The sequence below is a fragment of the Talpa occidentalis genome, unplaced genomic scaffold, assembly GCF_014898055.3.
Source record: "Talpa occidentalis isolate TD23 unplaced genomic scaffold, MPIMG_talOcc4v2.1 talOcc4.6, whole genome shotgun sequence".
NCBI classification, from domain to species: Eukaryota; Metazoa; Chordata; class Mammalia; order Eulipotyphla; family Talpidae; genus Talpa; species Talpa occidentalis.
The window spans coordinates 79,586,872-79,608,721 of record NW_023604972.1 but is presented as its reverse complement, the minus strand read 5'-3'; the positions used below and the strand labels follow the sequence as shown (position 1 = coordinate 79,608,721).

General features: G+C 37.0%; 1 protein-coding gene across 6 annotated transcripts in view; it reads right to left on the bottom strand.

Annotated features, from left to right (window-relative positions):
• The window catches only part of RAB3C (RAB3C, member RAS oncogene family), a 300,766-nt gene that overhangs the window by 22,994 nt on the left and 255,922 nt on the right, over positions 1–21,850 (bottom strand). For all 6 annotated transcript variants that reach the window (XR_008549378.1, XM_054688404.1, XM_054688407.1 and 3 more), the window contains one exon: positions 12,029–12,153. Coding sequence is in view for 5 of the 6 variants with exons in the window: in XM_054688404.1 (XP_054544379.1) it covers positions 12,029–12,153 (125 nt within the window). In the remaining variant the exon portion in view is untranslated. The remainder of the gene's footprint in view (positions 1–12,028; positions 12,154–21,850) is intronic.

The following is a 21,850-nucleotide window of genomic DNA, read 5'->3' as shown; positions in this document are numbered from 1 at the left end:
ACTGGACTAATGAGGAGATCAAAGAAGAAATTAAAAAATTCTTTGAGTTGAATGACAAGGAGGCCACCAATTTCCTAAATGTATGGGATGCAGCAAAAGCAGTAATAAAAGGAAAATATATAGCAATAGAGGCTCACATCAAGAAATAAGAAAAAGAAACAACCAAATCTAAAAGCTCAAAGAACTAGAAAAAGCACAACAACAAAACCCCAAAACTAGAAGAAATAATAATAATCAAAGCAGAAATAAATGAAATAGAAACTAAAAAAAAACAATCCAAAAGATCAATGAAACCAAAAGCTGGTTGTTCAAAAAAATAAATAAAATATACAAACCCCTAGCCAGGCTCACAAAGGAAAAACGGGAGAAAGCACATATAAACACGATCACAAATGAAAGAGGAGAAATCACAATGGACACAGCAGAAATAAAAAGAATAATCAGAAACTACTATGAACAGTTATATGGAAACAAGTTCAGCAATCTAGAAGAGATGGACAAATTCCTACAACTCTACAATCACCCAAAGCTCAATAAAGAAGAAATAGAACACCTAAACAGACCAATTACATGCAGTGAAATTGAAATGGTAATCAAAAACCTCCCCAAAAACAAAAGCCCAGAACCTGATGGATTTACAAATGAATTCTACCAAACATTCAGAGACTAATTAGTGCCTATCCTTTACAAACTCTTCCAAAAAATTGAGAAGGAAGGGATAATACCAAATATGTTCCATGAAGCCAACATTATACTAATAGCAAAACCGAACAAGGACAACACAAAAAAAGAAAACTACAGGCCAATCTCTCTAATGAACATTGATGCAAAAATCCTCAATAAAATTTTAGCTATCAGAATCCAACAATGTATCCATAAGATAATTCACCATGACCAAGTAGGATTAATTCCAGGGACACAAGGATGGTTCAACATCCGAAAATCAATCGATGTCATCCAACACATCAACAAAAAGAAATATAAAAACCATATGATAATATCAATAGATGCTGAGAAAGCTTCTGACAAAGTACAACACCCATTCATGATAAAAGCCCTTGAAATTCTTGGGATACAAGGAACATACCTCAACATCATAAAGGCCATCTGTGACAAGCCAACAGCCAGTATCATTCTCAATGGTGAAAAACTAAAAGCATTTCCATTAAGATCTGGAACAAGACCGGATTTCCACTCTCACCACTGCTTTTCAATATAATACTGGAAGTCCTAGCCAGAGCAATAAGACAAGAGAAAGACATACAAGGAATCCAAATAGGAAAAGAAGAAGTTAAACTATCATTATTTGCAGATGATATGATAATATACATAGAGAACCCCAAAAACTCCACAGAAAAACTAATTCAACTCATCAATCAGTTCAGTAAAGTGGCAGGATACAAAATCAACACGCAAAAGTCAGTAGCCTTCCTATACACAAACAATAAATCTGAAGAAGAAGAAATCAAGAAAACCATCCCTTTTATTATCGAAACAAAAAAAATCAAATACTTGGGAATAAATCTAATAAAAGAGGTAAAGGACCTATACAAAAAAAGCTATAAAACACTGTTAAAAGAAATAGAAGACACAAAGAAATGGAAAGACATCCCCTGTCATGGATTGGAAGAATAAACATTATTAACATGGCCATCCTACCAAAAGCAATATACAGATTCATTGCTATTCCAATAAAAATTTCAATGTCATTCTTCAAAGAAATAGAACAATTATTGATGAAATTCATATGGAATCACCAAAAACACCAAATAGCCAAAGCTCTCCTGATAAAAAAAGAGAAGGGAATGGAGACATCACACTCCCAGACTTCAAAATATAGCACAAAGCCATAATCAACAAAACTGCATCGTATTGGAACAAGAACAGACACACAGACCAATTGAATTGAATAGAAAATCCAGAAATAAACCCACTAATCTTTGACAAAGGAGCAAAGAATATGCACTGGAGCAAAGAAAGTTTGTTGAATAAATGGTGCTGGGAAAACTGGGTCACTACATGCAAAAGAATGAAGTTTGACTACTACCTCACACCATGCACAAAAACCAACTCAAAATGGATTAAAGAACTAGACATAAGACCTGAAACCATAAAATACATAGAAGGAAATATAGGCGAAACACTACGTGATATGCACATCAAAGACATCTTTACAGACACATCACCCAAAACAGTGATAGTGAAGGCAAAGATAAACAGCTGGGACTACATCAAATTAAAGAGCTTCTGCACAGCAAAAGAGACAATAACAAAAACAAAGAGAAACCCCACCAACTGGGAGAACATTTTTGCACACAACACTAATGATAAAGGACTGATCACAAAAATCTACAAAAAGCTGACGAGACTCAACAAAAACAAAGAAAATAATCCAGTCAAAAAGTGGGCAGAAGAGCTAAAAAGAAACTTCTCTGAAGAGGAAATGCAAATGGCCAACAGGCATATGGAAAAATGTTCAACATCACTTGTCATCAGGGAAATGCAAATCAAAACTACAATGAGATACCATCTCACACCAGTGAGAATGGCACATATTAAAAAAACTAGCAACAAATGCTGGCAAGGTTGTGGAGAAAAAGGAACTCTCCTGCACTGTTGGTGGGAGTGCAAACTGGTCCAACCACTATGGAGAGCTGTGTGGAGATTTCTGGACCTACTAAACATAGAGCTTCCATATGATCCAGCAATTCCACTCCTAGGTATTTACCCAAAGGACACAGAAACAGTAATTCCAAAGGGCACCTGCACCCCTATGTTTATAGCAGCACTATTTACAATAGCTAAGCTTTGGAAACAACCCAAATGCCCCAAAATAGATGACTGGATCAAGAAGATGTGGTACATATACACAATGGAATATTACTCAGCATTCAAAAAAGATAAACACATGCAGTTTGCAGCAACATGGACGGAGCTGGAAGGGACCATGCTCAGCGAAATAAGCCAGAAAGAAAAAGAAAAATACCAGATGGTCGCACTCATAGCAGGAATCTAGAAACTAAATAAGGGACCAGGAAAAAGAATAACTATAAAAAAGAAAATATCAAAATCAACAAACAACTATGAACCAGAGACACTCTATGAGGGGTGGGGGGCCGGGAAAGGAGGGATTGGGGTCAAAATAAGGGGGTTGTAATTGTATGGGGAATATAAAAATAAAACTTAAATTAAAAAAATAAAATATTGAAATATTTTATTCTAAAAAATATTTTATTCTAAAAAAAGACTAATCAATACAAAGTTAAAATCAAAGTCAACAAGCAACTGTAAACCAGAGACACACTACAGCGGGTGGCGGGGGGAGGGAGGGGTGGGTTAAGGAAGGACTAGAGTCAAAATAAGGGGGTGGTGCAATTGTATGGGGAATATAACCAAAATGAAAATGCATACATTGTGCAAAGATGAAAAAAGATGTAAGAGTTATAAAAAATAAAATATTTAATTAAAAAATAATAAAAAAGAAGGGGTGCTAGTAACACACTTAGAAATGAGCATACATTGGGACTGTTCTGGCAAACTGTGATTAATGGGCTCTTTATTCATAAGGTACAGACAGTTGCTGAGGAGTGAAATTTCAGCTGCCATAATGTCATGAAATAATGGAGATCAAAAGTCATTAGAAAAGAAACTGCGGAGCTCAAAGGAGGTCAGGACCAGGAGGAAGTAGGAGTCCCTTTCCTTCCTACCCCATGAGGATGACCACACCTCGGCCAACTCAGCACATTACCATGTATGCCTGTAGGTTTGCTTCACATTGCTTAGGAATACTGAAGTCAAAAGGAAAGTAAGCCAGTGGTAAAAATGGTTGGGTGGCAGAGAACTGTGTGCAGATAGCTACTTAAACATTGAAATAGCATTTCTGGGGCTCCCTGCTAAATCCAAACGTTGGCAATCCCTGTTCTACTACAATTAAGATTTAAATAAATCTTTAAAAGCTGCTGAACGGAGTTAATGCATATTTGGAGCAGGTGGTTTGCATTTTAAAAATAGGCTTCCAAGGCAATGCTCTCCTCATTAGAGTGTCTGGCTTCTCAACCTGGCATTATGGAACAGTTTTTGTCACAGCAAGGGAAAAAATATACATATATATATATATATATATATATATATATATAATCAATGGAAAATACCATCATCCTTTATTAAAGTTAGGTGACTGAAGGAAACATTGCAGGTCTGAGCTACAAAATTTTAAATGGCCAAGGTAAGAATGTGCCCACCACCAGGACTGCTCATGCTTGTCTGGATTTAGTATCCCAGCTACGTGGAAAGCTAATCTAATGCACTCTGGACAGGCTGGAGCCCATGAATCAAGATCAGCTATAAAAAATGAGTAGCTCTCCAAACCATAAAGCCAGCAGTTGTCTGTTGCTAAAGGGAAGGTTCACACTATGACATAGCCATGACGGCCAGTTCTTAAGATTTATCTTTTTTTGTACTACCTTATGTTACACAAAAATGCATTTAATACAGAAACTTTTAAAAACTTATAAAAATATAATTTCATGGAAAAGGGTGGTTACTTATATTTGAACAATCATTTACTTATTTTCAGGGCTGATGTGAATGGATCTTGCTGGCTCACTAGATCTTGTCCATTCACCCTATGACTCTCCACCAAGGATCTCCATTCTCCTTCCTCTGAGCCTCAGTCTGCACTTCTGCCCTTTTGTGTATTAACATTCTGTTTTATTCCCACATTCTCTCCACCATGATGACTCTGATCAGTTACTCAAGCCAAAAACACACTGTGGCACTTAAATACTGCCTTTAAAGGCTTTATTTTTGTCATCTTTTATGCCTCCATCTCCTTGGCACTCAATATCCAGACATTCACTAAGTGTTTTTAGTTCTACTGCCAAAATGTTTAAAACATTCTCTCATTTGTATTCTCTCTTTTGATACTTAGTTTGAGCCTGTGGTCCTCAGCCTCAAGACATGTGGGGAGGGCCTAAACCAGGGTTCTCAACCTGCTGACACTGGAATCACCTGAGCTGCTAAAACGCTCCCTGTTTTGGGCCCAGATTCACAGACTGATGTGTGTACATGAGTACTCCAGATCTCCCCTGTGACCAGTGCTCTGAACAATGTGCTCTGAACAATTTTAACAATTCTTACAGTTGAGAAAAAAGATTCAGCACTGGGCTAATACACAAATATTTATGTGCAAATTATATAATGTACAATAGACTCATTGTAAAGCATAATTAGTAACTTAATCATTACATTGAGATACAAATATATGTAATATTTTCTTTGTACCCTGGTTGATCTTCTTAAACACCCTAATTTTGTGAATATTACCAACATAGTTGATCTCAGGGAACCGATCTTGTCACTCCCTGTTTAAAACCCAGCATTGCTTCCTTAGCCTGAGAAAAACAGAGCTGAGTTCTTTAGCCCTGTGAACAAGGCTCTCAGTAGCAGATCAGACCTCTTCAGATCCGTTTCCTCTGCCTACAGGGACAGACCATCACCTTTTTGTCCAACTACTAAATCCTAGTCAGACTTCATGATTTGGTTTAAATATCGTCTTCTCGGTGTGACCTTTCACAGAGTCTCCAGACAGGGGGATATTCTAAATCTTACTAGCTAGCTCTCCATCACTGCGTCCATACTTCCACTGTAGCACTTAAACACTGCCTTTTAAAGTCTTTATTTTTGTGTCCCTCTCGAAACTAGTGTTCCTGGGGGCAAGAAATTTGGTTGTATTATCTCTTTAATCATAATGCCTGACCAACAGAGTTCAATAATGTTAAATGAATGAGTGAATGATTAAAAAACTATATTATACTAAAATTCTGTCTTCGAAGCATCTATCTCCTGTCAAAAGAGATAAAAAATACCTAACATGACCCCAAGAGCACTTGAAAAGAGAATCTTTGGCTGATTTAACTCAGTGGGTTAATTAGACAAGAAGACTGTGCTAAATTTTTATTGGAGTCACTAACAACTGAGAGTAGAACTTAGAAGTTCTCATCATAAAAAAAAGAAATATGTAACTGTATGATGATGAATGTTAACAAGACTTGTGATCATTTCACAACATACACAAATATTGAATCATTATGCTGTACACATGAAACTAATTTGTTTCATGTCAGTTATATCCTAAAAAATTGATTTTTTCCCCCAGAAATTTCTTACAAAGCACAGCAGAGTCACTGAGGAGTTTATTATTTAGAGATTCCAGCAAGCTTTGCACTTTTTGAAGAGAGAAACTGAGTAAGATTACATTTGCAAGAATTTACCTTTAGGTCCTTTTCTCACATTTTTTATGTGACAGTCACTGAATGACTGTAAGGTTCGAGAACAGAATTTAAGTAGATTTTACTAGTTACATAGACCCTACTTCTTTCTAGGATTGTAAGAGAGAAAACTAAATTCAGTTAAAACCTCTTATGTAACTCAAGGTTGCACCAAGGATATGATGATTCAAGCGGAGCTTAGCAGTATAGGAAGGTTGCAATCCTATTATATTTCTCCTTGATGAAAAATGTACAGAGAATCTCACGACTTAGTTTCAGATCACATAAATTCCAAAGTTCTGGGCTCCTGTGACAACATGACTTCACATTGCGGATCCTACCCTTTCTGTTCTTTCCTATCTGGGTTGGCAATGAAAGACAGGTTGGTTTACACTAAAAGATCCGTAGGAGCAGATTAGAGACTACCAGAATAGGAGTTCCCAAATTAGACACCCTGTGGTCCTGCAGCCTCAGCAGGAGTCCTCAGGGTGGTTATTAGAATCCAAGAAGGTGGAGTCTGCTGATGGGGTTAGGGTGACATTTCATTCACTCCAGTGATCTTGTCTCTAAAACCAGCATAGTCAAGGTACACAAGAATAGTGAAGGTACACAAGCCCTTCCCCTTGATTAGACAGAATCTCCCAGAGTCTAAACTCTTGGTTAGCTCTAGTGGATCGCCTTCCTTGCTTTATGCAGATCTTGGAAAAAATTATGTATCATGCTTGTACCGTAGATCCTTCAGAGATAATCGGATCCTTTAGTATATTCTTTGTTATGTGCAAGCATATCTTTTTCTCTTTTCTACTTCAAGACATTATTACCTTGAAAGAATTATTTAATGAGCCCAGTATTTATAAAATAAACATGTTTTACAGTTTTTAGACATAAAATGTGTCTTTTTGTCAGTCTTTATTCCTAAAACAGAAGCAAGGAACTCCATGACCCTCCTTCTCCAAGTTATACTTGTTTTGAAATTCTCTAGTCCTGTTTAATTTATGTATTATAGATACTATAACATAATGAAATAATGTATATAATACATGTTATATAATATGTATTGAAATTTTGTATTATACCATAACTCCATATTACATATATTTGTGTTATAATTATGTATTAAAATAATATGTCATAATATAACTACAATAAATTATGTATTATAATTTACATATTATAATATCAGAAATATTGTATTTATCATACATAGACCATATGTCAAATTCCTGAGAGGGAAGACACATTTTATGACACCCAGCTATTAGGTGTTTGATAAATATTTATCAGGTGAATAATTAAAATAAAAAAGTGATTAAATGGAAAAATAAGAGGAGGCAAATTTTACAACTTGGAAAAAATGCAAAGTGTAAGGATACTTTATGGTTGGACCAGCGTGAAGGCTGCAGAGACTGGGCCTGGAATTCACTAATACATGCCCACGATAAAATGACAATTGTCTAACTGGAGAAAATGGGAGATATGTGTCTGTTAATTGCTCCTCATAAATTATTAATTAAAAACAATCACTTCTCTCCAGAAGTAATTTTAATTTATCTGCAGTCTTTGTTTCTCTGACTACATTTTTGGGAAACTTCAGGCCTTTTGCAATTTCAAGGCTTATGAAAAAGGTTCAAGTATTCTTTCTCCTACATTTTCAAGGCAATACAAATCTCTTCCTCATTAGAAGCTTTGTTCTTATTCCCAGCTGAATTACATCATTTTAGGAAAATTTATATATTTAATTATCTCTTCCACTTTCTCATTTAATATTTAGCAGCTTTACATTTAAAACCTAAATTATGTGCTTGATTGTACATCTATAGATTATTGCCATATTGTAAATTTGATACAAAACAAAAATACAAAACCTTCTTATCTATTGTTAAAAGTATTTGCCTCTAAAAATGATTTAAAAACTTGCATGGGAAGAATCATCTCAGCTAGAGAATAATGTTCAGTTCAGCTCTGAGGACATTTCCCTGACCTCGCCAAACACTCCTTACCATTGAAGCCACTGTTCTTAAGGAGAAAACTTAACATGTGTTTGTTAAAAATGTAGATTCCTGGACTTCAACTTTAGACACACTGATGCAGCAGGTCCAAAGCTGAGAACAGATATACTTGAAAAAGAACCCCGTGTGCTTCCAGATAGATGATCAGAAGCCCACTCTACGCCAGAGAAACTGAGCATGCATAGCAGGCAGGTGGGCAGAGAAGCCTGACGCTTATGTCAGGTCGGGGTTAGGACATGATTTGGCAGTGATTAGTCAACAGGCAGAGAGTTCAAACCTTGGGGGTGGCCAGGCATACACACAGAGGGTGAGGGGCCGACAGAGGAAAACCCAAGTGCAAGAGGCAGAAGGAGTGTCCTAAGAAACAGAAGCCCTGGCTGGAGAGGAAAGAGAACCAAGAGCACTGTGGGATGGAAGCCAAGGTTTGACAAGGAGGGCATGCCCAGCAGCACCATAGGAAATAAAATGACCAGAAAAAAGGCAGGCCTAAAACATGCTCATTATCTGTAAAATCTATCAGGCACCATAATAATTGTTCCAGGAATGTAGGGTTATTTATCATCATATTTTGAGCTTTTGGCATATTGTAGATACTTACTAAATGTTTAGAGAATTGAATTGGATTGGCAAGGGCAGCTGCCATACAAGAATTTTAAGGAGCTCAGCTATAACTGAGTTCCATCAAGTACCCTCATTCGGCTGAACACATGTATACATATAATCATCTGCAATGGAGAATTGATTGTAACCAGATCAATACAGCAGCTATTTGAGCCATCTGCCAAGATAGTAATGACATTTAAAAAACAGTGCCCAACCTCTGTATGTGATGGTATTCTGCACAAAGGAGACTTATAATAATCTAAAAATGAAGCAAAGACCTTTAAAACCTTTAAATTAAGACTTCTTTTTCTATACAAAGGAGATCTCATGATCATTTGTGCAAGTGTGTATTCAAGAGAATCAACCACATTAAAGGAGGTAAATGACTCTCCAAGAATGCACAAGTGGGGTTGCTATGACAACTGCTGGGTTTTATTGAACAGAGAGAAAATAATCAATTTGAAACCATTGGAAGAACTTGCATGGGAGCATAAAACACGTCTGCCTCAGTTTCAGGAAGTTTCCTGCATCTATGTACTGCATGAAACAGTGTTTGTGTCAGTCAGCAGAGTTCTTGATGCCTTCCTACCATTCTAACATTTCTTCCATAACCTGATCTTTTCAACAACCATGTGATTTATTAGAGTAGTAAAAAATGTAGCCTATTACCTGCCTCTTTTGTACCGATGACACTAAACAGTTTTTGGTCCCAATTTATCTTTCTCTGGACCAAACAATTTTATGATGTATATATGGAGACAACATGATCTGTGTAGCAGTGCCCCCCCCCCAACATGCAAGAAAATACAGGGAGGGAAGAGATGTTCTCAGAAAGTAGCTCTGCCAACTCTCTTGCAGGTTTCCTTCCTTTCCTCTCTGAAGGACCTCCCATCCTCTACTACTACAATGCTAAGAGGATTAAGGAAAGACTGCCATGTTTTTAAGACTTTAACAAAATGGATAAATTGATAAAATGGGGAGAGGCCCTATAAATGAGATGATAATGGCTGAAGGACAGTCACAGAGAGACCAGACATCCACTGAGTGACTTTCTCCAAGGTGGCTCAAAGTATTTTGGTGGAAGGTCTCTTGTGCTCCTCAGGTGATACTCTTTAGTCTAGTAATCTCATTAATCTTGAGGAAATAGTCAATTTCTCAGATTTGACTGTACGCATTCATTTTTGAGATCACTAGTGAAAAAGTGAGCCATGGAAGGGGTCTCTGCGTCACCAGTCTGTGCTGAAACTCTCTGCAGCTTAATCCCAAAGCACCTCCTTTATAGCAATATTTTCAAATTGTAGGTTGAGGCCTATGATTGGGTCCTAGGATAAATTTCGTGTGTTCAGACCATTATTATAAAAAATGCAAGCAATTAAATGAGAGAAAATATAAGAATGAATTTTACCTAACAAGGGAAAATGTATTTTTGAAACTTTTGTTTTGTTCTTTCTTTCTATATGTAGCCACTGGAATAGTGGGCTGAATAGGTTTCTTATTGTAGGTCCTGGCCATAAAGCTTGGAAATAAATATTCTTCCCTGCTAAGAATCCTGCATTGTTCTCTGTGAAGGAAAAGCAGGAGGAGAATAAGGGTAGTGAAAGAAATATGGGATGGGGAAAATTCCAGCTCTTTCGTTCTAGGGTTGGAATTGTCTCCAACACCTCTGCACACTTCCACAGTTATACTAGGTTCCAGCTTTTCCTTTCAATGATCCTCTCAATGTCTTTGCTCCACTGTGCTCTTTATTTATGATCTATCCTTTCCTCTCTGTGGTTTTCATATTTACTCTCCTTTGGGGACCATTCAAGCCTAAGCTAGACATTTAACCCATACAATCTCTATCTCCTCTGATCACTCATCTCTTCGTAGCTGTTCTGCTCGTTTCCACACTTTTTCTCTGTACGTGTCTCCTCTGCAGTGTTCTTTATCTGCCCCTCTGCACCACTCCACTCCCACATTCCTTCTGATCCTTGTCTCCCATTTCTGCCTCCCTTTACCAGTTGCTTTCCTCTTGGAATCTGTCTCATTACCATCTCCTCCTGTTTGTTGTTGTTTTGCTATTTCTGCTTTCTTGTTTATATCCCTAGTCTTCCCATTTGACTGACAGCAACTAGAGCCCAGGGACTGTGGGTCTCCTACTTCCTGTCCTGTGAGGTCTGGCAGGGTATGAAGAACTTAACAGCTGCTCAGTAAAAATGCTGAGTCAATAAACCAATCAAAATCCCCTTAGCAATGAAACTCACAGCAACAATTTTCTCTTTAAATGAGTGTTTTGTGTTTGAAATGGTTTTGCCATTCTAAAGCGCTCATACGTATTGCTTGTCACAGTTGATCTTATCTACAAGGACATGACAAAGTGGGCATGGGTTATGAAGCTCATTCTTGAGAGAAGAGGAAATAGTCTTAAAGAGGTTTTTTGACAGTTACTATTGTGAATGGTGTCCTTAGAATCAGAATCTATCCTGTGACCTATTCTGTGCCATTATCTTCCACCTACGAAAACTTGAGGACAACAATCACACAATAAAATACGGTGCTCATTTAATGCAATTATTGTGTGTGAAGGAAAAAAATCCCAAAAAAAGAGCAGGCAAGGCATATCCTGTATTTCTCATGAAATAAGAATTTGAATGCCTTGTACTAGAGGTCAAGATACTGGCTGTCTACTTTGCTTTCATAATTGCGCTTGGATTTTTTTTGGTTAATTTTTAAAAAAGATTTATTTATGCATACAAGAACTGGGGTGTAAGCCAGAGGTGTGGTGGGGGTGGGTGGGTAAGAGGATTCATCAGAGAGAGGGGGAAACAGAACAGGCAGATATACTGAAATACACTGCTGAGGGGAGCAGTGGGTGAGGCAGGAGAGGTCTGCTGTACCATGTGGGTAGCTCCCTGGCCGGCAGGAATTCAACTCGTGCTGCAGTGGCTGGCATAGCTTGATAGCACTGTCTTTAACCCCTGAACTACCAGGGAGGCCCTTGTTCTTGGATTTTAATGCCACACAAAGTATTACTTGTGGAGGATGAGTTGGTTTCCACTGTCAAAGTGACAAAGTTTTTAGTAAAGCCATTATAGCAATTAGCTGGGACTCTGTTAGAAATAATTACCAAGTTCTATTCATGGTTAATTATGTTAAGGTGTTGCTTACCGAGCTGTTCTCCTAAATGTTGACCTCTCTCGGTTGAGATGACCCGCTCATCTTCCATGTCGCATTTGTTCCCAACCAGTATAACCTGGGCATTATCCCAAGAGTATGTTTTGATTTGAGTTGACCTAAAAAATGAACAGGCAAAAAGCGATCAGAGCAAATCAGAACAGCATAATATAAAGAAGAAATATATTCCACAGAGGATGATAATAGCAAAAAATGAAGCCCAAATGCCTGACATTTAGAATTAATTAATTTCACTTCAGATTCTCATCAGGGATTGCATGAGCCAAAAATCAAGGAAACAATGATGTATATATTTTTTGTATTAAATGAAGTTAATGTTACTACTGCTTCTTCCATTCCCAGTTCCATTCCCACTTTATGTAGTATCTTTATAGCCAGAGGGAACCAACCATCCCAGTTTGCCTACGACATTCCCTGTTCTCACAACGAAAGAGCCATATCCCTTGAAATCCCTCAGTTCCAGGAAACCCAAGACTGTTGATCACTATTTATAGCTGTGACACAAGAACTTCATTTTTCCCTTTTACAACTTAAAAAGTCTAGGAAATCAGGTAATGGTAGTTTTAAAAAATGAATCATAATAACAAATATACTCATGCCTTATATTTTACAGAGAAAAATGCCAGATTGAGTAATATCAAAATTACAATACAACAGGCTGATGTTTCAAGTTACTGTAAACAAAAAAATCTAGAATTCAGGATAAATTTCCAGTATGCATCATGACTCTCATAATCAAATTTTGGCTTTGAGACATAAGATAAACAGTTGCTATGCAAGTATTTTTCTTAATACTTTGTATATGTTACATTAATTGAAACCCTGTGTGGGAGGAGACATTATCATCATCTCCATTTTACAGTTGAGGAAGATGAGGCATAGAGAAGTTAAAAATCTGTGCAAGTCCTTAGCTGGTAAAGTAGCAGGTCTGGAAATCAAACCTAGGCAATTAGGCTCTTGTCTTTGCTCTTGAACATGATTCTGGGTTACTCATTAATAGTATGAGAATAAACTCCTGTCTTTTTGGCCAGGTTCTTAGTTGAGAATAACAGAGACGTGGAAAAGATACAAAATTCAACAAATGGTAAGGGAAGAGATATTGAAATGTTGAAAAGCTAAACAAATGAAACTTTAAAGAAGGGGATTTGTAAAGTTTCAAAAAGAGATGCTTTCAAATGTTCTTAGTGGCAATAAAGTCCTTCAATATTATTAGATAGAAAACAGTGATAAGCTCTTTTCAACTTGAAGAGAGACTAAAAGTAAACAGCTTTCAACTGCAGCTAGAAAGCTTTCAGTGACACGTGTCCATTGGTTTCTCCCTACTGAGGAGAGAGCTGAGAGGCAGATGTTTAAGCACAAGTGTTCAAATGAGACTGAGAAGTCTGGTGAAACATACTTTTAGTTCCACCTGCACATCTTTGGGGTACAGCATATTGTTATCAGAGTCATCTGGGGACATGAGCTTTTTAACACAGATACCTAAGTTAATGATAAATCCCTCTAGCAACAAAGACATTAAGCGAGTATCCATCAACTGGGAAAACAGAGAAAATCTAAACCACCTACTTTTCCATTACCTCATCTTCTGTACATTAAAAATGGTGAGTTCATACTGAATTAAGGTATAAAAAAGATTCTACAGTGGATTCATTTTAAACCTCAAATGCTGACATATTTTCACAAAGAAATTCCGAAAGATGATGATGATGATGATTGCACAGTGAAATACTACTCCGCTGCAAATAAATGAACATTTGCCACTTATGAAAAATTGGATGGAACTAGAGGGGATAATCCTAAGTGAAGTCAATGGTTGTTTTAATGTAACTTAAGGCTTTCTTTAAATAAAGTTTAAAACTATTCCTCTGTTCCTATAGGTCTTATAAGCCAAGACTTATGTCTTGGCTAAGTCTGGAAAGGCCCTTAGTAAAAAGCTCTTATGCTAATGGAGAAGGCACTTTCCCAGGCACACAGCTAGAAGTCAATTACCCAGAATGAGGTTTGTGAGACAGAGTCATATGAGACTATCTCAGTTGCCTAAAGAAGGATTTTGCTGAGGGCAGAGGCTTGAGGAAGTTAGCTCTCTTCTGATTTAGACAAACTCATCCTTCTATGCCCATGCTGTATAGACCTAATTTGGGATGTATCTTGGTATTATCAGAATTGATTATTCTTATGATTCCTAAAATCAGGGTAAAAATCCTCAATGCTTGGCTTTGCTTTTATCTACTATGGATTTCCTAATGTCTGTCCCTCATCAAAAGACTAGCTTTAGGCAAAGTCCAGTCAACAACTAGAGGGGATCAGAACCATGGTTTCTGATTAACAAATTACCACGTATTTCTTGAAATGTAAGATGAAAATTAGTTTGTGAATGGTTAAGAATGAAAAGAAAGCTATGAAATGCTTTAAAAATAGCCCTTCTAGAAGTCTCATCAGCTGCTTGTTGCTTTGAAATTTCTTTCATATGTTCTGAGTGACTTAATTTTTCCTGCCTCTTTTGTTTTGCTTGGTACATGATAATCATTCTATGACTCTCTTAGTAGTAAGTCAACATACCCAGCTGCTTGTGGCTATCTTTCTTAAGTCCTTTAGAGTGAAATGATGGTCATTACTCCAAACTAAGTATTCAATTCAAATCTATATCCCTTTTTGTATTCAAAATAGCTTTCTACTTACATACTAACAATTTCTACTACTTCACTGAGGTGATGACAGTATAAGCAGCTATGACCAAGTTAGTTCACATTCAGGTAATGAAATCAATCTTTAATACTACCACAGATCATAAGAAATCTCTGAGAAGACATCACAATTTCAGAGGTGTTAAAATATGAAAAATTATGCATCTTCAATTCTTTGAAATGCTATTGCTTTCTTGTTATTTCTTTTATGTATAAAGACCAAGGTTGAAATAAGAATGCCAGCTATTTCTTTACTCAGGAAAACTTGGAGATGGGAAGTATAAGTCTCATAATTGAGAAAGACCCAGAATTCTACACATTTCATCTAAGCCAGATGAATGTTCAGATAGTAATCCAACTCCCATACCTTCCAGCTCATGATCCTAACAATTTATTCAACCAATTTTAAGGAAACCACTGATACTGAGTATGAGAAAGTCATTCCGTGTTCTTTAACTTGAGTATTTTCATCTGTAAAATGGGGCTATCACCTTTTATACTTGTTCTCTGAGGCTTCTGTTGGACAAAGGTGGTTTTAGGCATTGCTGTACTCTACTCTTTCTAAATTGGGACATGTCTCTACAAACCGAACATGTTATTAATCCCATTTTGTTTAGCCAGCCATTCTTCTTCCTAAATCCAGCTCAATTTATCCTTTCTCATTCCTATAATATACATAATAATTTGAACTTTTTTCATTAAAGTATCTCATTTGGTCTTCAGTTTACATTTCAAGGTTGAGGTCCTGCTCAAGTAATTTCTAATTTCAACTAATTTCTGGGAGTGATGGATTTCCTTTATTCTGTCTATTAGGAGAAAGACACACATTTGCCGAATAAATCCTCCTTTCATGTGGTGTTCCTATGTAGTTATTCTTTAGGTTATTTATTTATGTATGTATTTATTTATAAAGATTTATTTATTTAAGTAAGGACACTAAAGCTCTAAATAAGGAACTAGAGCTCATGGGCTTAACAAACACCTATAGAACATTAAACCCCAAAAAATCTGAGTACACATTTTTCTCAAGCACACACGGATCATTCTCCAGGATCAATCACATACTGGGACACAAGACAAACATCAACAGATACACCAAGACTGAGATCATACCAACCATCTTCTCTGACCATGAAGGCATCAAACTAGAAATAAACCCTAAAAAGAAGGCAGGGAACTCTCCTACCTCATGGAGATTGAAACTCACACTACTGGAAAACCACTGGACTAATGAGGAGATCAAAGAAAAAAATAAAAAATACTTTTGAGTTAAATGACAAGGAGGATATCAATTTTCTAAATGTATGGGATGCAACAAAAGCACTAATTAGAAGAAAATATATAGCAATAGAGGCTCACATCAAGAAACAAGAAAGAAAAAGAAACAACCTAATCTCAAAGCTCAAAGAATTAGAAAAAGCACAACAACAAAACCCCAAAACTAGTAGAAGAAAAAAATAAAAATCAAAGCAGAAATAAATGAAATAGAAACTAAAAAAAAAAAATCCAAAAGATCAACAAAACCAGAAGTTGGTTCTTCAATAAAATAAATTAGACAAACCCCTAGCCAGGCTCACAAAGGAAAAATGGGAGAAGACACAAATAAACAGGATCACAAATGAAAGAGGAGAAATCACAACAGACACAGTAGAAATCAAAAGAATAATCAGAAACTACTATGAACAGCTATATGGAAACAAGTTCAACAATCTAGAAGAGATGGACAAATTCCTACAACTCTATAATCACCCAAATCTAGATAAAGACATAAAACACCTAAACAGAACAATCACAAGCAGTGAAATTGAAATGGTAATCAAAACCATTCCCAAAAACAAAAGCCCAGGACCAGATGGATTTACCAATGAATTCTACCAAACATTCAGAAACGAATTAGTGCCTATCCTTCACAAACTCTTTCAAAAAATTGAGAAGGGATAGTATCAAACATGTTCTATGAAGTCAACATTACACTAATACCAAAACCAAACAAGGACAACACACACACACACACAAAAAAAAAAAAAAAAAAAAAAAAAAAAACCACACCACAGGCCAATATCTCTAATGAACATGGATGCAAAAATCCTCAATAAAATTTAGGTATCAGAATTCAACAATGTATCCATAAGATAATTCACCATGACCAAGTAGGATTTATTCCAGGGACACAAGGATGGTTCAACATCCAAAAATCAATCAACGTCATCCAACACATCAACAAAAAGAAATATAAAATCCATATGATAATATCAATAGATGCTGAGAAAGCCTTTGACAAAGTACAAGACCCATTCATGATAAAAGCCATTGAAATTCTCAGGATATAAGGAACATACCTCAGCATCATAAAGGCCATATATGACAAGCCCATAGCCAATATCATTCTCAATGGTGAAAAGCTGAAAGCATTTCCATAAGATCTTGAACAAGGATGTGAGGGCGATCTGGCTGCGACATCTGGCACCCCATTGATTGCCAGGGTTGATTCGGCTGATCTGGCTGGTTAGGTGGGTGTCCCCTTCCTCCCTCACGGCTCCATGTGCATCCCTCCCGAAGCTGTGCACTCAGTCAAAGAGGACAGCCTTCCCCCAATAGAGACGGACCAGTCTTTGGTCGAGGGTATACGAGTAGCTGCGCTCCCCTGCTAGAACCGCCAAACAAGCTCTCAAGATCTGGAACAAGACAAGGATGTCCACTCTCACCACTGCTTTTCAATATAATACTGGAAGTCCTACCCTGGCAATAAGACAAGAGAAAGTCATACAAGGAATCCAAATAGGCAAGGAAGAAGTCAAACTATCACTATTCACAGATGACATGATAATACATAGAAAACCCCAAAAACTCCACAGAAAAACTAATTCAACTAATCAATCAGTTTAGTAAAGTGGCAGGATACAAAATCAACACACAAAAATCAGTAGCCTTCCTATACACAAACAATAAATCTGAAGAAGAAATCAAGAAAACCATCTCTTTTATCATTGAAACAAAAAAAATCAAATACTTGGGAATAAACCTAACAAAAGAAGTAAAGGATCTATTAAAAAAAAAACCTATAAAACACTGTTAAAAGAAATAGAGGACGACATGGAAAGAAATGGAAAGAAATGGAAAGATATCCCCAGCTCATGGATCGGAAGAATTACATTATCAAAATGGTCATCCTACCAAAAGCAATTTACAGATTCAATGCTATTTCAATGTCATTCTTCAAAGAAATAGAACAAATATTGATGAAATTCATATGGAGCCACCAAAAACCCCGAATAGCCAAAACCCTCCTGAAAAAAAAAAAAGGGGGGGGAATGAAGGCATCACTCTCCCAGATTTCAAACTATACTACAAAGCCATAATAATCAAACTGCATGGCATTGGAAGAAGAAAAGACACATGGACCAATGGAACCAAATAGAAAACCCATAAATAAATCCACATTTATGTCAACTAATCATTGACAAAGGAGCAAAGAATATGCACTGGGGCAAAGAAAGTTTGTTCAACAAATGGTGCTGGGAAAACTGGGTCGCTACATACAAAGGAATGAAACTTGACTACTACCTCACACCATGCACAAAAACCAACTCAAAATGGATTAAAGAACTAGACATAAGACCTGAAACCATAAAATATATAGAAGGAAATATAGGCAAAACACTACATGACATGCACCTCAAAGACATCTTTATAGACACATAACCCAAAGCAGTGATAGTGAAGGCAAGAATAAACAGCTGGGACCACATCAAATTAAAGAGCTTCTACACAACAAAAGAGACAATAACCAAAACAAAGAGAAACCCCACCAACTGGGAGATAATTTTTGCACACAACACTAATGATAAAGGACTGATCACAAAAATCTACAAAGAGCTGATGAGATGCAACAAAAACAAAAACAAAAAATAATCCAGTCAAAAAATGGGCAGAAGAGCTAAAAAGAAACTTCTCCAAAGAGGAACTGCAAATGGCCAACAGACATATGAAAAAATGTTCAACATCACTTGTCATCAGGGAAATGCAAATCAAAACTACAATGAGATACCATCTCACACCAGTGAGAATGGCACACATTAAAAAAACTAGCAACAACAAATGTTGGCGAGGATGTGGAGAAAAGGAACTCTTCTGAACTGCTGGTGGGAGTGAAAACTGGTCCAACCACTATGGAAAGCTGCATGGAGATTCCTCAACCTACTAAAGATAGAGCTTCCATATGATCCAGCAATTCCACTCCAAAGGACACAGAAACATTAATTCCAAAGGGTACCTGCACCCCTATGTTTATAGCAGCACTATTTACAATAGCTAAGCTTTGGAAACAACCCAAATGCCCCAAAATAGATGACTGGATCAAGAAGATGTGGTACATATACACAATGGAATATTACTCAGCAATAAAAAAAGATAAACTCATGCAGTTTGCAGCAACATGGACGGAGCTGGAAGGGATCATGCTCAGCGAAATAAGCCAGAAAGAAAAATAAAAATACCGTTGGTCTCACTCATTGCAGGAGCTTAGAAAAGCTAAACAAGGGACCAGTAAAAAGAATAACTATAATAAAGAAAATATCAAAATCAACAAGCAACTATAAACCAGAGACACACTATGGAGGGGGGCAGGGAGAGGAGGGATTGGGGTCAAAATAAGGGGGGTACAATTGTATGGGGAATATAACCAAGATGAAAATGCATACATTGTGCCAAAATGAAAAATGATGTAAGAAATATATTAAAAAAATTAAAAAAGATTATTTATTTATGCATACAAGAGCTGGGGTACAGGCCAGAGATGTGGGGTGTGAGAGGATTCACCAGAGACAGAGTGGGGAGAAGAACAGGCAGATCTACTGAAGTACACTGCTGAGGGGAGCAGCGGGTGAGACAGCAGAGGTCTGCTGCGCCAGGTGGGTCAGCTCCCTGGCCGGCTGGGATCTAACTCTTGCTGCAGTGGCTGCTGATAGCTTCACAGTGTTGAGACCAGGGAGGCTCTAGCTAAAAATAATTTTAAAAATCCAACAATTCCTAATACATATATATTTATGTATTTTCTATATCTCTACATATACGTATATATCTATACATACATATATACACATATATGGCTTTTGCTGTTTGTATTCTTTTATTTTATGGGCAGAAGGAAATGAAAACTTTTTCCTATTTTACACATGAATGACTGAACTCTGCACAGGATATACTCATTTTAGTTTGGAGAATTCTAAACAAACCAATCACTACTCCTTATCCTCTGTTCTGGGGATAAGCAGAATTTCCTTTGAATTCAACCTCTTCTCACAGAGAATGAACTCCACAGTCAGAATGTTCTGAGAACAGTCCACAAACTACTTCAGTGACCCAAGAATGTACTTGGCTTCTGAGTTGGGCTGTACATAGGAAAAATGAATTATCAGAGAGGACATTACTCCTTTTTCTTCCTCAATGATATGCAGACAAATCTTAATGGCAATCTTATTCTTAATTCTAGAAGCTTCAATTTCTCCACAGCATACGTGTCCCTTATAGTCAATATTCAGAAACATCAGCTTTCAGCATCTCAGCAGACCTCAGATTTGTAAGGAAATGGCCCAAACTGCTGTTGCTCATCACATAGGATTGGTCCTTCTGTTATTTTTTCACTATTTTAAACATTCAGTCAGTTAATTTTTCTCAATCCCTAGAGAGCTTTCAAAAATTACCCCGACTTAAAGGACTTGAATCAGAACCTCTACAGACTTCATCACAGGAATTAAAAAACAAATTTCTCCAGGTGGTTTGTATGTATTTCACCTCTCTACCCAACTTTCCGTTTCAGTTTTGAAGTAAGCTATTTATTTTCCATCTAGCACACAAAGTATTTGCAGGTGATTAAAAAAGATACATACTAAGGAAAATTTAAAATGAGAGTGTTAGTAAGGAGACAAAATTAGGAACATAGTAAAACCCAATAATTTACTGTGGTTTTAGCAAGTAGAAGAGCTAGACTTTTTCTATGTATAGTAGTAGTTCAGTTAACAAAGAAATTTTAAAAGGAAATTTTAAAGTTTCTGCAAATAAAAGCAAATATTAGAGATAAAGAAGTAGGCAGAGTTTTTTTTTTTTTTTTTTTTTTTTTTTTTAAATAGAGCTACTACATTCTCGGGCCTCCCCAGTGGCACAGCAGGTTGAGCACAGTGCTGTGGAGTTGTCCACAGCCTCTGTGGCACAGGTTCGATTCCCAGCTGGCCAGGGAGATACCCACATGACGCGGCAGACCTCTCCTGGCTCACCCACTGCTCCCCTCAGCTGTGTCTTTGGTCCATCTGCCCGCACTGTTCCTCACTCTGTCTCTAGTGAATCCTCTCACTCTCCCGCACCTCTGGCCTGTGCCCCAGTTCTTTTATAAATAAATCTTTTTTTTAAAAAACTACTACATTCTTATTGAAAATTCTAATAGAAAAAGCTAAAGAAAAAAAAAAAATCAGAAATTTCACTACTCCCAGATAACCACTGTTAGCTAGCATTTTGGTGAAAATCCTATGGCCAATTGTGTTACTGACCTCATTGAATCATCACTAGCTTCCCTATGCATGGATTATTTTTCCTGCCCTACTGTTTTGGACTGGACCAATGAACTGCTTCAGTCAATGGAACAGAGCAGTAGCCACCAGAGACACTGTGAGTTTCTACCAGTCCTCTTTCAATTTTGCCCTTTATCATGGGAAGAGCCCATGCCAGGAAGGAGGCTGCTCTGATAACCTGTCCCAGTGACAAGAAGCCAGTAGGAGGCTGGCTGAGTTCCAAAGAGACTAGACTCTTCAGCCAAATCCTGAAGAGCCCATAACACCCATATGACCTGTCATGCCTTTCTAACTTCATCTCTTGCTATTCTCCCTTTTCACTCTGATATAGCTTTATTAATTTCCCATACATGATAAGCTTTTAAATAAAAATGAGCTAAAATTAAAAAACCTTAAAGGCCAAATTTAAGAAAAAACAGCAAGTTACAAATACAGAAATAGGTACTTGGCAGTTTGCAGCAGACACTGTTGGTGCTCTGCCCACATCCCTCAGACCTTGACGCTCCCGTGCTTCCAACGGCCAGTATCTGCAACTCTTGTCTTTATGT